The 16754-nt window shown below is 39.5% G+C and overlaps 2 protein-coding genes across 2 annotated transcripts in view; one reads left to right on the top strand and one right to left on the bottom strand.

The window, feature by feature from the left end:
* Nucleotides 1-16754, top strand: part of CHMP5 (charged multivesicular body protein 5) — a 297689-nt gene that overhangs the window by 75430 nt on the left and 205505 nt on the right. The window lies entirely within an intron of this gene.
* The window catches only part of SMU1 (SMU1 DNA replication regulator and spliceosomal factor), a 31256-nt gene that overhangs the window by 5649 nt on the left and 8853 nt on the right, over nt 1-16754 (bottom strand). Inside the window, exons 5-10 of the mRNA XM_050760771.1 lie at nt 11306-11434; nt 9745-9864; nt 5923-6039; nt 5163-5290; nt 4457-4583; nt 1128-1295 (exon numbers count right to left, since the gene is read on the bottom strand). Of these exons, the coding sequence (XP_050616728.1) occupies nt 1128-1295; nt 4457-4583; nt 5163-5290; nt 5923-6039; nt 9745-9864; nt 11306-11434 (789 nt within the window). The remainder of the gene's footprint in view (nt 1-1127; nt 1296-4456; nt 4584-5162; nt 5291-5922; nt 6040-9744; nt 9865-11305; nt 11435-16754) is intronic.

Raw genomic sequence — 16754 nt, 5'->3', positions numbered from 1 at the left:
CAAACAAAAAACCAGTTCTGTATCCTGATTGTAATGGTGGTTACATGACTCTATACATGTAATGAAACGTTACAGAACGATTATATCCCTGCTTAAAAAAAAAAAAAAAAAAAAGCATGTTAAATCTTAGATTTAACCAAAACTGGTTAAATCTAAATAAGATCTGTAATAGAGTTAATAACTGTACCAATGTCAATTTCCTATATATGATCACTGTATTATCATTATATAAGATGTTATCCTTGGAAGAATTTGAGAGAGGGAAACGTGGAACTCTTCTGTACTACTTTTGCAGCTTCTATGTGAATCTAAAATTATTTTTTCGAAATAAAGTATTTTTAAAAGTCAAGCACAGAACTATGAAGTGTGCTCAGCAGATGTACTGGACAGCTGTAGCTACTATGCAGTGGCCCAAAAGATACTGCAGACCAGCCATCTCAGCTATGCATTCTGAACTACTACTCCATCAGTTATAGAACTCAAAGAATGGAAAGACAGTACTATACACCAGCCCCTGGGTCTTCTCTATGGTCAGCAAGATCCCCAAGTGTCCAGGCCAATAATCCAGTAGCACTACCATACATACCTAGGACTTGAGTCCTCAAACTTGATGCTTCTGACGCCCCCAGTGCTACCTCACAGTCCACAAAAGTGAGATTCCTTGAGAACCTTGCAGGTTTTCTGACTAAAAATACACTGAGGACACTGCTGCCTTTCTCCTATTAGTGTTCCATTTTAGAGCGTGGTAGCTAGGAGATGTCCTGAGTTGGTAATCCGTACTACACTGTATCCCTCCAACTCAGACAAACATTGTTATCTTAAAATCTTCAGTGAGGTTCTGAAGGAGGCTTAAAGACAGATAGGAGCTTCATTTATCCAAAGGATGAAAATGCTTAATATACAAACACCCAGGGGAAAGGAGATCACTTTTGAAATACCAAAGAGATAGTTTACAGAGCTACAAATAAATCCAAAAAAGCTACTCTTGGCCACTTGTATTACTTTTCCCAGTCTTTTTACAGAGAAAGGAACCCAAATTTGGTTATTGGGAGGGTGGGCCTGGACCAGGATGTGCTGATTTGGGAATGGCCCACAGGTCCTGTGCAAGGGTACTTCTGAACACTCACCTGCCCCTGCATGTTCATGATGACCACCGTGTTTGATCTGTTGCACACCACAAAGTGCTCAGGGTTTTTAGGAAGTAGAATCACACTGTTGACAGTAATATCTGTCCCCGCGGTGCTGCCCAGGGATTTAAAGGTATTTGAACATTCTGTGGTCTTCATATTCCAGATCTACCACACAAAAATTTAAGTTACAAACCTTTTTTTAGATACAAAAATGTCTAAAGTTTTAGGGTTTAAAACATTAACAGGTTACTAAAAAAGAGTAGAAATGACTCAGGGGAAAAAAGTTTCTTACTTGATTTTAGGTCCAATCAAATATCCAGCACTGCCATATACAGTTGTCCCTCAGTATCTGTGGGTGAATTGTTTCCAGGATCCCCTTTAGATACCAAAATCCAAGGATACTCAAGTCCCATATATAAAATGATGCAGTATTTGCATATAACCCATGCACATCCTCCTGTATGCTTTAAATCATCTCTAGATTACTTATAACACCTAATACAATGCCCACACACCACTTCCTTTGTATGGATTCAATGTAGTACTTGGCATGGGGCAGATTTAAGTTTTGCTTTTTAGAACTTTGTGGAATTTTCTTTTTTTCTCTCAAATATTTTCAATTGGTGATTGGCTGAATCCATGTTCCAGATACAGAGGACCAACTGTATGGAGTAAGTATTCATCATGTATTTGTTGATGAATTGGCAAAAACAACAGTCACAAACTAAAATTTAAAAACTTTAAAAAAACTATGATCTTTTCTAATACCTTTTTCCTTAGCCAATAGAGCTGTCTCTCTCTTTAAAATTAGTTGTTTGGGCCGGGCGCGGTGGCTCAAGCCTGTAATCCCAGCACTTTGGGAGGCCGAGACGGGCGGATCACGAGGTCAGGAGATCGAGACCATCCTGGCTAACACGGTGAAACCCCGTCTCTACTAAAAAATACAGAAAACTAGCCGGGCGCGGTGGCGGGCGCCTGTAGTCCCAACTACTCGGGAGGCTGAGGCAGGAGAATGGCGTGAACCCGGGAGGCGGAGCTTGCAGTGAGCTGAGATCTGGCCACTGCACTCCAGCCTGGGGGACAGAGCGAGACTCCGTCTCAAAAAAAAAAAAAAAAAAAAAAAAAAAAAAAAAAAAAAAAAAAAATTAGTTGTTTGTCAACACTGCTACTGTCATAAACAACCAGAAAGCTACCCTTGTCTGGATATCAAAACCAAATAGGGGGTCAGGCATGGTGGCTCACGCCTGTAATTTCAGCACTTTGGGAAGCCAAGGCGTATGGATCACTTGAGGCCAGGAGTTCAAGACCAGCCTAGGCAATATAGTGGGATCTTATCTCTATTTAAAATAATTAAAATAAAATACAAACAAAACAAAAACAGGAGCTTTTCTTTTTTTAAAATGAGATGAGATCTCGCTATTTTGCCCTATTGTCCCCGCTGGCGTTAAACTCCTGGGTTCAAGCAATTCTGTCACTTCAGCCTCCTGAGTATGGGACTACAGGCAGGTGCCACTGAGCCTGGCTCAAATAGAGGCTTTTTAGCTTGAGACTCTATCCTGAGATTTTGATGTAGTAGGTCTAGGGTGAGGCACAGGCATTTTTTTTAAAGCTACAAATGATTCCAATGTACAGTTTATACTGACAATGACTGAATAGAAGTCACAATGTTAGCACACACACATGAGGAACTTTGAAGTGGAAGCTACTCTTGGCCACTTGTATTACTTCTCCCAGTCTATCTTTTCACCTTGTCCTTCTGGGCTCTTATGAACTGAAAGGGTTAAATCAGGTAGCACAGAAATCTGAGATGTGCTTAGAGAAGAGATGGACCAAACATTAAATAGCATTGTCCAGATACCACTCAATTCACCAGGCACAAAGTCTCTAAGGCATGGACTCTGCTGTGTTTCCTCTGTGCCTTCCACGGAGCTTGGCACAAAGCAGATGTTGAATAAATACTCATAAACAGGAGAAAACAGTTGCCCTGGTGTCAATACCGTTATCGCCTGCCCTAATCTCCTCTGAAGCCCAGACGCTTAGAAGAAAAAATGAACATTTCAGGAATTAAGAATGCTAAGGCTTCCAGTGTTTTCCATTCAAAAGGTCAGTGACATGCTTTGCCCCACTCACTGCAAAACTAAGGGGGAAAGACCACAAAATACAGAAGCTTAGACAAGCCATCTACCAGTGGCATTTACAAGTTGTGAGGCCCATATGCATAGCATGAGAGCAAATCCCATGACTGAAGTACTAACAGCTTTGCATGATTTTTCCACTCATCCCAAGGGAGCATACATCTCCTGCCTTCCGGTTTCCGGTTCAATTTCCAATCACGAACAGCATTTTCAGACGGTGGTCTGACATACATATGTACATACATACATATATATACACATACATTTATTGATTGAGACAGGTTCTTGCTCTCTTGCCCAAGCTGAAGTACAGTGGTGTGAAAATTGCTCAATGCAGCCTCAAACTCCTGGGTTCAAGTGATCCTTTCACCTGAGCCTCCTAAGTAGCTAAGACTACAGGTGTATGCCACCACACCTGACTGTCTGAATTTTAGATACTTAAATATGTATCTAAAATGTCTAGATATATGTGTTAAAATGTTTTGTTAAAATGTCTAGATCTTCTGCCACAAAGTACTCACTCATATAAGGCAAGTCAAAAAGATGAGGTCCAAAACGTAGAGCGTCTCAAAGATCTCTAATAATTTTCTATTTGGGTTTCTCATATCTTTTCTAGGAAATGAGACCCTCTCTAAAAATAACTAAATCTTTAAAGGTACTGAAGATCCATTACTTTCAGCAAATTACTTACTAAATAACTATCTAGGAGAAGGCTTAGTTTTACTCAACACTTCTCCTATTCCTCTATAAATGCTACTAGGAAGGCTCTAAATTTGGGGACCAGGAATGCAGCGAGGCTGTGCAACAAAAAAAGAGATCTATTTATCAGGCCACTGAGCCTTTCGTGAATTTGACTGTTAGCAGGTAGACCACACCTATGGCAAAACACATTTAACCACCGTGTGTATCTGTGAATGGGGGATGGCTTAACTTTAGGACTCTTCACCCTTCCTCTTTTCCTACACATGAGAAAGTTCGTTTGGATTGAAAAAGTTTGAGATTGGAGTCCCAAGGCCAATGGGAATTACCCACAGAATACCGTTGTTGTCTCAGACTCACCTCAATTATGGCTAAAATAGCCAGTAAAGAGGTTTACTACAGCACAATCATTCCCATTATCACCACTGAAAACTCCTCAAAGGACAAAGATGGGGTAGACATCCCAAAATAAACCGAAAGCAAATACTTAACCTTTACAGTGCCATCAGAGGATGCACTAATAATGTAATGTCCATCTTGTGTAAATGTTGCTTCGTTAACAAAGGAGGAATGGCCACGAAATTCCTTCAGTGTTTTCCCAGATTTTAAACCATGAATTCTACCAAATGAAAGTAAATGAAAAGAACAATAAATATTTAATATCTTATGGTTGTGACCAATGATTGAATGCATTTTAGATAAATTACAGAAGCTCATGTTATAATATTAAGAGGGCTATGTGATTGTGTACATGGTATAATTTTCATTATATCAAACAATCAAACAAAAGCTTTGCAAAGAAAGAGGCTGGAAGAAAACATGCCAATACCACCACAAGCTTCTGTTCAGGGATAGACCTCTAAAAAACAGGTTAACAGAAGACTGAGATCAGTGGGTCTCAGCTGAGTCACAGTATAACAGACCCTCTAAAGTGATTATGATACAGATAAGTCCATAGGACCATATTCTGAGAAACATGAATCACTGCTACCCCCTTTCAAATCTCTCCTCTGGGTAAAGACACAAATGGACAAAACAACAACACTGTGTGAGTTGTACTTTGGGGACATAAGGTCTCACATACCTTCTCTCTCCGTATCACACCATCATGGTAAAAGCATAAGGGATCACTAGTACCTCCCTCCAGGGCCTCATTATATCAAACTCAAGTGAGAACAGTTTTGGGATTTTTACTTACCTAATTGTCTGGTCAAAAGAAGCACTAAGGATCTGACTGCTATCCTTAGAGAAGCTTAGACAGGTGACACCCTTACTGTGTGCCCTCTCAAATCTCCTTAAACACTGTCCACTCTGAATCTTCCATACCTTTATTTGAAAAAAAAAGAATTTAAAAAAAACTTGTAAAGTGTCCTACTATAGCCCATAGAGCCAAGTAAGATGCAATGCTCACTAATGTACTGAAACAGCATTAAAAATGCATGCTAATAGCTGAATAGGATGTGTCTGGTTCACGTAGTACAATGGTAACTGAATCCTTTGAAACTTAAAACTCTTTTCATGTAAATTATTAAAACAAAAATATAGACTGTAAGTTCACTTAGCAGAGACCATTTCTGCAATTTTTGTAGCCCAGGATGTATTTCTAGCATTAAATACAAACCACAACAAACTGGCTATTAGATCATCCCCTTAAAAAAGAGGTCAGTGATTTTGATTTTTATACAGCAAGCCAGGATGGTACAACAGAAAGGGCTTAAGCAGATGTGAACTAAAGTCCCAGATCTATCACTTACCAAGTATGTGACCTTAAACATGTTACTGGATCACCCAGGCAGAGTTATTATTAAGATTACACAAGAAAAAGTAAAGTGATTAGCATAAAGCTGATGCTCCATAATCAGTAGCTATTATTGTGCTGAATATCATATACAGGACACTACCCCATAGCAGAACATTCAAAATGTCTACACATGAGAGGCTGTGGCACTAATCCATACCTTGATTTTTCCATCTTGGGCCCCAGTTGCTAACATTTCTGTATCTCTGCTGAAACACATGCACAGGACAGCATCATCCATCATCATAAAGTTATCCTGGGCCTGGTACTTAAGATCCTAAAGAAACAATGGTTAGCAGTTATCAAAATAACACAAAAGTCAAGGCCCCAGTTCTCTACAAACTCACAAAAACCAGGGCAATGGATTGTACCTACTCTAAACCCCCAAAATAAACAGAAGTGCCATGCATACATGCTCCTAGTAACTAGTTCCTAGTGATATTGCTGGGGATAAATAATTTTATACAATTCAAATTAGTATTATTAAAAATACCAACATACTACTCTAGATCTTTTGCTTACTGATTTTTTCTAGGCAAAATTTATCTAGTTTCGTATTTTACATATTTAATAAATTTGAATTTACCTATTTCTGTATGATGTGGGAAACTAAACTAATATTTTTTCCAAATCATCAGCTACGTTTCCTGAAACAGTTTACTAATCTATTTATTTGTGATGCTTCTTTTATTATCCATTATTTTTCAAATGGATTATCTTTCTTTTTTTTTTCTAATTATAAAGTGAGACAGCTACCTGGTTCAAAAAATAAAAGCAAACTATACAGAAATATATAAAGTAGAAAGTAAGGCCGGGCGCAGTGGCTCAAGCCTGTAATCCCAGCACTTTGGGAGGTCGAGACAGGCAGATCACGAGGTCAGGAGATCGAGACCATCCTGGCTAACCCGGTGAAACCCCGTCTCTACTAAAAAATACGAAAAAAAAAAAACTAGCCGGGCGAGGTGGCAGGCGCATGTAGTCCCAGCTACTCGGGAGGCTGAGGCAGGAGAATGGCGTAAACCCAGGAGGCGGAGCTTGCAGTGAGCTGAGATCCGGCCACTGCACTCCAGCCTGGGTGACAGAGCGAGACTCCATCTCAAAAAAAAATAAATAAAATAAAATAAAGTAGAAAGTAAAAATCACTCATAAATCCACTACCCATAGAGTAGAATTTGGCACTCCACGATAAAAATTACATTTTATTTATTTATTTTTGAGACAGAGTCTTGCTCCGTCATCCAGGCTGCAGTGCAGTAATGCGATCTCGGCTCACTGAAATCTCTGCCTCCTGGGTTCGAGCAATTCTCCTGCATCAGGCTCCCAAGTAGGATTACAGGTCCGCACCAAAACACCCAGCTAATTTTTATATTTTTAGTAGAGACAGGGTTTCACCATGTCAGCCAGGCTGGCCTGGAACTCCTGACCTCAATTGACCTACCAACTTCAGCCTCCCAAAGTGCTGGGATTACAAGCATGAAACACCGCGCCCAGTCAAAAATTATATTTTAAATCAGTGAATAAAAGTTAGTAAATAGCTATTTGAGGAAAAAACTAAGTTGGATCTATACCAACTTTATCCTCCTAAACAAATTCTAGAAGGGTCAATAATTAAACATAAAATAAAAGATTAAAGTACTAGAAGAAACTGTAGGAGAAAAGATGAATAAATTTAATGATATAAAAAAATTTAAGTCTGCAAAACAAGCAAAATCAAGACATAAAAGTCAAAATTTTAAAATATTTGTAATGTATATTATAAAATTTAATTTCCTTAAAATATAAAGAGCTCCTACAAATCAATAAAGAACAATCCAATAGAAAAACGGGCAAAAGGGCCGGGCGCGGTGGCTCAAGCCTGTAATCCCAGCACTTTGGGAGGCCGAGACAGGCGGATCACGAGGTCAGGAGATCGAGACCATCCTGGCTAACATGGTGAAACCCCGTCTCTACTAAAAAAAAAATACAAAAAAACTAGCCGGGAGAGGTGGCTGGCGCCTGTAGTCCCAGCTACTCGGGAGGCTGAGGCAGGAGAATGGCGTAAACCCGGGAGGCGGAGCTTGCAGTGAGCTGAGATCCGGCCACTGCGCTCCAGCCTGGGCGACGGAGCGAGACTCCGTCTCAAAAAAAAAAAAAAAAAAAAAAAAAAAAAAGAAAAACGGGCAAAAGATGTTAACAGACTTCATAGTGTAAGAAATATTAGTGGCTTCAGTAAAATAAAAAAGAAATATTGGCGGCTTTTCACATATAAAAAGATGTTTAACTTCATTCATAAGAGAAATAGAATTAGTACTACAATTAGGTTAGATTGGAAATGATCTTAAATAAAATGGGTGGTTAAATACATCATGGTTCAATCCATGCAATGTAATATAATATACCAATAATCTCTAACATATGCTATAAAAAGCAGGAAGTGTAACAGGGTATGTAGTATGCTATCACCTGTATTAAAAAAATTTTGAAAAGGATACATAATAAATAACACACACACAGGATATTCCAGGAAAGTTACATAAAGAAACTGGTAATCCTGGCTGGCCCAAGGAAGGTAACTGACTAGCTGAGGTACAAGTGTAGGAGCAAAATGCTACTTGAGTAACTTATTCTGTTTTTTGAACGTTGTATCAGTTGTACATATAACCCCTTGGAAAAAAAAAATTTTTTTTTTGCACATGCCTGTAATCCTAGCTACTCCAGAGGCTTAGGCAGGAGAATCGCTTGAACCCGGGTGGCGGAAGTTGCAGTGAACTGAGATCGTGCCCCTGCACTCCAGCCTGGGCAACAAGAACGAAACTCTGTTTTTTTGTTTTTTGTTTTTTTCTGAGCCAGAGTTTTGCTCTTGTTGCCCAGGCTGGAGTGCAGTGGCACGATGTCGGCTCACTGCAACCTCCGCCTCCCGCGTTCAAGCGATTCTCCTGCCTCAGCCTCCCAAGTAGCTGGGATTACAGGCACCCACCACCACGCCCAACTAATTTTTTTTTTTGTCTTTTTAATAGAGACGGGGTTTCACCATGTTGGCCAGGATCGTCTCAAACTCCTGACCTCAGTTGATCCACCCGCCTCAGCCTCCTCAAGTGCTGGGATTACAGGCCTGAGCCATTGTGCCCAGCCTGAAAAAAAGTGTTTTACTTGTAAAAATAATAGATAATAAAACAATTATAGATAATAAAGGTCCTCTCCTGGTTAATAAAATTGGAATTTAATTAAAAATACCGTTTTTTTTTTTTGGAGACAGCATCACTGCCCAGGCTAGAATGCAGTGGCACAATCATGGCTCACTGCTGCCTCAAACTCCTGGGCTTGAGGGATCCTCCCACTTCAGCCTCCCAAGCAGCTAAAACTATAGGTGCACACAAGCATGCATGGTTAATTAAAAAAAAAAAAATTTTTTTTTGTAGAGACACGGTCTCACTATGCTGCCCAGGATGAGTTGAACTAAGTGATGGGTTCAACTAAGTGATCCTCCTGCCTCAGCCTCCTGAGTAGCTAGGACTACAGGTATGCACCACTGTCCCTAGCTTTAAATGAGTTTTTAAGGCCGGGCGCGGTGGCTCACGCCTGTAATCCCAGCACTTTGGGAGGCCGAGGCGGGCGGATCACAAGGTCAGGAGATCGAGACCACAGTGAAACCCCGTCTCTACTAAAAATACAAAAAATTAGCCGGGCGCGGTGGCGGGCGCCTGTAGTCCCAGCTATTCAGGAGGCTGAGGCAGGAGAATGGCGTGAACCCAGGAGGCGGAGCTTGCAGTGAGCCGAGATCGCGCCACTGCACTCCAACCTGGGCGACAGCGTGAGACTCCGTCTCAAAAAAAAATAAAAAAATAAAAAAAAAATAAATGAGTTTTTAAATTACAAAAGTAATACATGTTCATTACATTCAGATCCTTTTTCAACTAATCTGATTTAGAGTGAGGGCATACATAAGTAATTCAAAATCAGTAATTTTTTCACTAGGAAGGTTAACACATTTAAAATACTTTACCTTTCTGATTTTTCCAGTAGTAAAGTTCCATACTTCAATGAATCCATCAACAGACCCAGTGACCAAATACTGACCATCTGGAGAAAATCGAGCACACTCCACATGTGACTTCTGACCAAACTGTTTCAAATGAAACAATGAAACAGATGCATTTTTATCCAGTGGACTTAAAATAATTCCTATTTTAACCTTTTGAGAAACATTGCCCTAGCATAAAGTCATAGCTGGCCCATATTATAGAGTATTGGAGGGGTATTTCTGTACCTGGACGCAGGGAGCTGGGTGGATGTATTTTTCTCTGACTAGTTTTATGTCTAGGCACTAAGTTGAAGCTAGTTTTTTGAATGTGAGATTGATATTTCCTAAGAAAAGGACAAAAGCTATTTTAACATGGGACTTAGAACAAGTAATCCTGTTAGTTCAGACCATAATGTTTTGCAAGAATCAGCCACTGTTAGCATGACTTTCATACTCAGTATGGCCTAACATGTTCCTGTTGTGTATCTCGGGGGGTATAATTCATTTTTTCAAAGTAAATGTATGTTTCCATACATTATTTTGTAAATACACTTTCTATTAGTGTTTCACAACTTTCATTTAATCAAGTGATAATGTGTAGCTGACCAAACTTAGAAGAACTAATTAAAGTTAATATACTGTCTGATAAATGCATCCTGAGCATTTGCTAGCGAGGATGCTCCAATAACAGATGAAAACTACAGAAAATTAGGTGGAAAGAACAGAGAAAAGCTTTAATGTGGATTTCACCTTAAATGCCAAAAAAGGAAAGTGTTTATAACAGAAAATCTTAGCCCAGCAGCATAATAACGATGGACTTCTATTTGTCTCAAGGTTTCAGGCAGAGTAAATAAAGGTGCTGCTCAAAAATATCTTTATCTACAAGTTAGAATATATAATCCAGAAAAGGCAAATCCAAAATGTTAAAGTCAAAGATTTGAGGAATATGAAGTATTTTAAAATCCAGGAATTTAGAGCACAAATCCAGAGAAACTGTAATATAGAGATGCTAAAGTAGCAAATATGCTTGTAATTCTGGGAATTACCTAGAAAACTTTTTCCTAGGAAACTCTCAGTTAAAAACAAAAACAAAAACAAAAACAAAAACCGTAAGATGATAAAGTCACTTTCCTCAAACATCACATAAGCCCACTTTGTAATCCCTGACTGGCACTCTGCCTGACACATAGCAGGCAAAACAAAAATGTTGAACAGGAGTACACAGAAAGTTCACAGTCCCAGACTTAACCAAAAAAGAACTAACCATTCTTCCAAATGCAGGCTTCTTGGGAAGCAGTGCAAGGGCAGATGATGGGCTACATGTCAAGCTAGATGTCCATCCATTAGATGACACATCTGAGGTGTACCACTCCCAGGCCACAGCAGTATCCCAATGGACACCTGCAGCAACCTTGAATATTGTCAGAGCTCGAGAATGAGTTCTCCTCCTCAAGTATCCAAGCCCCTGGCACAGGGCCTGGCTGAGCCCATGACAAGTCCTCAACAAATGATTACTGACTGGCTGAATGTCTTAGGATCCTACCTTAATATGCCTACTCAGTTGTGTAGGAAATTTTTCTTCTTCCACATCTTTGACAGCTGCTTTGCCTCGAAACAAATCTATGGTCATACCAGGAGGAAGCAATCCTTGATGCTGCTGCCACTTCAGTGCCTATGAGGAAAAAAAAAAAAAGTATAGCAATCTGTTCAGGTGCTTTTAAGATCTGGTCATGACTGCTCAGAAACCAAGCCCGAAAGGATGAGGTTCAGAGTAAGCTGTGAGCCATCTAGACCCCAACTATTTTTGGCCATCCAAACACAACATAATCCGTGCTCCTCTGTGTGTCCAAGAACACAGGCTGATCTAGGGTGGAAGGGGACTCTGAGAACCAAGTCTATCATCCACCTATTTTCTTATAGGTGTGGCTCTTTTGTTATAAACAAAACCTGGAAAACAGAAATCTCCCATAGTACTAACACTCAAACACACCCAGGCTGCAAGTGCGGTGGCATGATCACGACTCACTGCAGCCTCAAACTCCTGGGCTCAAGCAGTCCTTCTATCTCAGCCTTCCAAGTAGCTGTGACTATGTCTATTTTTGGATTATAGCTTTATAGGTTTCTTTTCATCTTAAGTTCCATTCTCAAGTGATGAAATCTGTTGATCTTTTCCTTGGTGTTTAATCTCTAAGCTTGGGAAGACTATCAGGTTTGATAGATTATATAATCTCCAAGTGTTTTTCTATTTTCTTAAAGTATCTAACTTTCTATCTGAAATTATGCTACATAAAATATGGGAGCAGGCTCTGATCTTACCTCTCCTCCGCAATTCTAAAGTCAGTGTCCCAACATCATATACTAAATATATTTTTCCTATATTCCTAGGTTTTGTGGTATTCCCCATTGTCATCCATGGAATTATTATAAATAACAGGATTGGGTTTTTGCATTGTTGTTGCACTGGTTGCAACAGATATTCTTGTGCCCACTACCAAAATGATGCAAACTATAGGTCTTTATTAAATGCAGTATTTCTAAGCCTAGTACGCTCTCAACATCCTTCCTTTCCAAAGTTTCTTTGCTAAATATATTTTTTCTTTTTTTTTTTAATTGAGACAGAGTCTCAATTAAAGTGCAGTGGCGCAATCTTGGCTCACTGCAAACTCCGCCTCCCGGGTTCAAGTGATTCTCGTGCCTCAGCCTCCCAAATAGCTGGGATTACAGGTGTGCGTCATGATGGCCGGCTAATTTTTCTATTTTTAATACAGCCGAGGTTTCGCCATGTTGGCCAGGCTGGTCTCGAACTCCTGACCTCAGGTGATCCACCCGCCTCGGCCTCCCAAACCATTGAGATTACAGGCATGAACCACCGTGCACAGCCTGATAAATGTATTTTCAAGTTTATTATTCCAGATGAATGCTAAATTCCTTTGTAAAGTAGTTCTAATCCTACTGCAATCTTTATGATAATTGCTTTAAATCTGAGAACTGGTATTGAATGTCAGTCTTATCCCAGAAAATCAATGTTTCACCATTTACTCAAGTATTCTATTGTAAGTTTTGAAGGATTTTTTTTTTTGCCTTTTTAAAAATGGAAATCATCTATTTCCCAGATAATGCTAGGTTTTATATTATATATTTCTGCTATAAACAGAACACTTTTCCACTGAATTTTCTAACTAGCTGCTGCGGATAAACAGGAGTGCAATCAAATTGTATATTTTGTATCTAGCAACTTTCTAAACTTTAAAATTCTAAGATTATTATAGTTGAAATATTTAATGTTTCTAAATATATTAATTTCTTTCCAAAATTCCTATCTTATTTATGTTTATGTTTTCCTGCAATCACCAGAGAGAATGTGTGTCTCCTTGGACCCCTCTCCAATCAATCTGTACCCTCTTCTGGCCTGTAACAGTTTCTAATCATTTCCATATTCAAAAGAAAAAAAAAAAAAAACCTTGTCTGGCCCTGTGTTCTTTTTGAGCTTCTGTTGTCCTCTTCCCTCCCCACCACCCTCATCTCCTTCCCTTAACCACCAAGGTTCAAGAGCCATCTACATTCGCTACCTTCATTTCTCAGTTAAATTCACTCCTTATCTTACTGCAATATCGCTCTGTCCCCACCTTTCCACTGGCAGTGCATCTCAGATATCCCAACAGCCAAACCAGACTCCTTTCTGACCCTCATCATGTTTTCTGTTGCTGTTGATCTTAATGAACACTCTTCAAACTCTCTCTTGGCTGCTCTAAACCCATTCTCTCGAGGTTCCTTTTTATCTCTCTGGCTGTTCTTTTCTCTGTTTGCTCTGTTGACTTTAAGTGTTCCCTGTGGTTTCCTTCTCAAATTTTTACTTCTTCTTTTTTTTTTTTTTTTTTTTGAGACAGAGTTTTGTTCTTGTCCCCCAGGCTGGAGTGCAATGGTGCAATCTCAGCTCACTGCAACCTGTACCTCCCAAGTTCAAGCAATTCTCCTGCATCAGCCTCCAGAATAGTTGGGATTATAGGCGCAAGCCACCACACCTAGCTAATATTTTTGTATTTTTAGTAGAGACAGGGTTTCACCATGTTGGCCAGACTGGTCTCGAACTCCTGACCTCAGTTGATAGGCCCACCTCAGCTTCCCAAAGTACTGGGATTACAGGCGTGAACCACCACACCTGGCCAAATTTTTACTATTCTTATTCTACATGCTTTCCCTAGGTAATTACATTTACAGCTTCAACTACTACTATAATTTCCAAATCTATAATTTTAGCCAAAATCTCTAGGTTAAGGTCCAGATTCACAGATCCAAGTGCCTATACTACAAGTTTCCACTTGTATGTCCCACAGGACTTTAGCACATCTAAAAATTGATCATTTCTCCTATCTCTAGTTTCTACCCCCAGCCCCCAACAAATCTGCCCTTCTTATATTTTCTACCAAGTCACTCAAACCAGAAACTAAAAGGAAACGAAACCTAGAACGAAAACGTCACTTGCTCTTCACATATAACCAATTAAATGTAGAACACATGAGTTTATTTCCACTCTCTGTAAAAAATCTACTAAAGTGATGGTAATTAAGGAATAAAAAAGATACATGCCCCAAAAGACAAAGAGAATGGGAGAACAGCAAGAAAAAAATGTTAGTTAAATTTTAGGAGGTGAAAAGTGAATGGACTTGTGGGAACCAAGAACAGAGAAAACTGAAACCTAATTGTACAAGGTGAAGAAGGGGAAGCCACAAGAAGCAAGTCAAACTACCTTGCAAAACTCCAAAAAGGCTTAGGAACTGGAAGAATCACATACGCCACAGGGCTGAAAACGGGCAATATTAAAGTCTGTATAAGGAGCATTTAGCTACCACGACTTCTCCCAACCCTGCGCAACCTCACCTTAGCCTCAAGAGAAATCAGGTAATGTACATTCTAGAAAGGTTGAGGTCCTGGGCTCTGGAAATCTCAGTAGAGTTGAGGACAGGGTGGAGGTGAGAAGCCACAATGAAAACTGGGGGGTTCAGTGTACACTGGTATGCTGAACAGTGAGATTTCTCTATCCTCCACTCCTACTTGCATCCTCTCAGCTCTGGTTCTCAAGATACGGTTTAGGCAGGAACTACTCTCCAGGCAGCAACTACTCTCCAAGCAGGAACTACTCTCTGGAAAAGCTGACCAGTCCAAGAGAATATTTCTGCAGAGAATGACAAGTGAGGATCCCCATCCTATCATCCCAGGCTGAACTCTATCAGTTCTCAAACTCCTCCTTCCAACCACCCAACCGGACATATAATTCTGTTATTTAATGTTTCACTCTTAAATATAAACCACAGCAGAGATCTCTAAGTATTTGAGGAAAACTTCCACATATGGTCACCAAAACAAACAGGGAAGGGGAGAACTCAGAGAAAAAGAAAAAATAGGAACAACATGGGGCAGGGAGGAAAATAAAACTTTAAACATTTAGAGAGAAAGATATACAGTATTACAGACACAAGTAAAATCTCAAAAATTTATTCCTACACTTCCTTTCTCAGGAAGTTACTGGCCTCAGTACTCCCACAAAATGAAGGTCGAGGCTGGACTCAGTGGCTCACACCTGTAATCCCAGTACTTAGGAAGGCAGAGGCAGGATAGCCTGGGCAACACAGCAAGGCCCTGTTCTTCATTTAATTAAAGACAAAAAACAAAAAACAAACAAAAAAAACACGCCGGGCACAGTGGCTCACACCTGTAATCCCAGCACTTTGGGAGGCCGAGGCGGGCGGATCACGAGGTCAAGAGATCGAGACCATCCTGGCCAACATGATGAAACACTGTCTCTACTAAAAATACAAAACTTAGCTGGGCGTGGTGGTGGGTGCCTGTGGTCCCAGCTACTTACGAGGCTGAGGGAGGAGAATTGCTTGAACCTGGGAGGCGGAGATTGCAGTGAGCCGAGATCGTGGCACTGCACTCCAGTCTGGTGACAGAGTAAGACCCCGTCTCAAAAAAAAAAAAAAAAAAAAAGAGGTCTAACTATGAAAGAAAGAAAAATGATGAATCTATAAATAAGATCTACAAAAAAAAAAGAGGCCCAAAATTCCCAGTATGAAGATGAGAGAAGTCCTGGTACAGTAACTGTGCAGCAATACAAGAGAACTAGTCCTGATGAGAACAAAAAGAGAAGGGCCTCAGGAAAGGTATCAGCAAGGGGGAAAAAAAGGACTTTTGAGGGTCCTACCAGAAATACTCAGGCTGGACTAGCAGAAGTGCATAGAAAACTAGGCAAAAGAAAAAATAAAGCAATAATTATTGCAAATCATAAAAATTTATGTAATTACATGTAATTATTTTTTAGCTGTGAACAATATCTACATAAAAATAACTATGTAAACACTGAATACAGATCGAACCAGAAGTTGTGATACAACCCTACTGAAAATCCGGAAGAAGAATAAGTGTGTATTGAGGAGAGTGGGTATGAGACAAATCATTTTTCAGTGAAGAAAGTTAGTTGCTAATGACTAAAAAAAAAAAAAAAATCAGGTAATAACAGTATAAACATGGTATTCAGCTATGGAGGTAATAGGAAAGTTAAGAACCAGACGTGGAGAAGGGAAGCACATGGGACTGTTTTTCACTGTAAGCCCTGAAGTACTACTTAAACGATGCACAGCTATTAGTTTGATTAAAAAATTAAAAAGCAGCTTACTTTTAAATCTCAGAATCACTACAGGCCTACAACAAATAGCTTTTTGATCCTTTTCTAAATGCAGATTTAGTGCAAAAAGGTTATTAACATCCCTATTAATCACTTGTGCCCTTTATTATTTATAAAATATCTATTACTCTAGGTAGCTTTATAATAATGACAATGCTGGCAACACTATTAGTAATTTTTTTTAAAAATCATCACCAGCAGCTACCATTTACTATTTACAAGGTGCCAGGAAATGTATAAAGTGTTTATGAACATTATTTCTCTTAATCCTTACTCATCAATACTATGATGAGTAAATGGGATCAGAAAA

The sequence above is a fragment of the Macaca thibetana genome, chromosome 15 (genome assembly GCF_024542745.1).
Source record: "Macaca thibetana thibetana isolate TM-01 chromosome 15, ASM2454274v1, whole genome shotgun sequence".
NCBI lineage: Eukaryota > Metazoa > Chordata > Mammalia > Primates > Cercopithecidae > Macaca > Macaca thibetana.
This window is presented reverse-complemented; position numbering and strand designations above follow the sequence as displayed.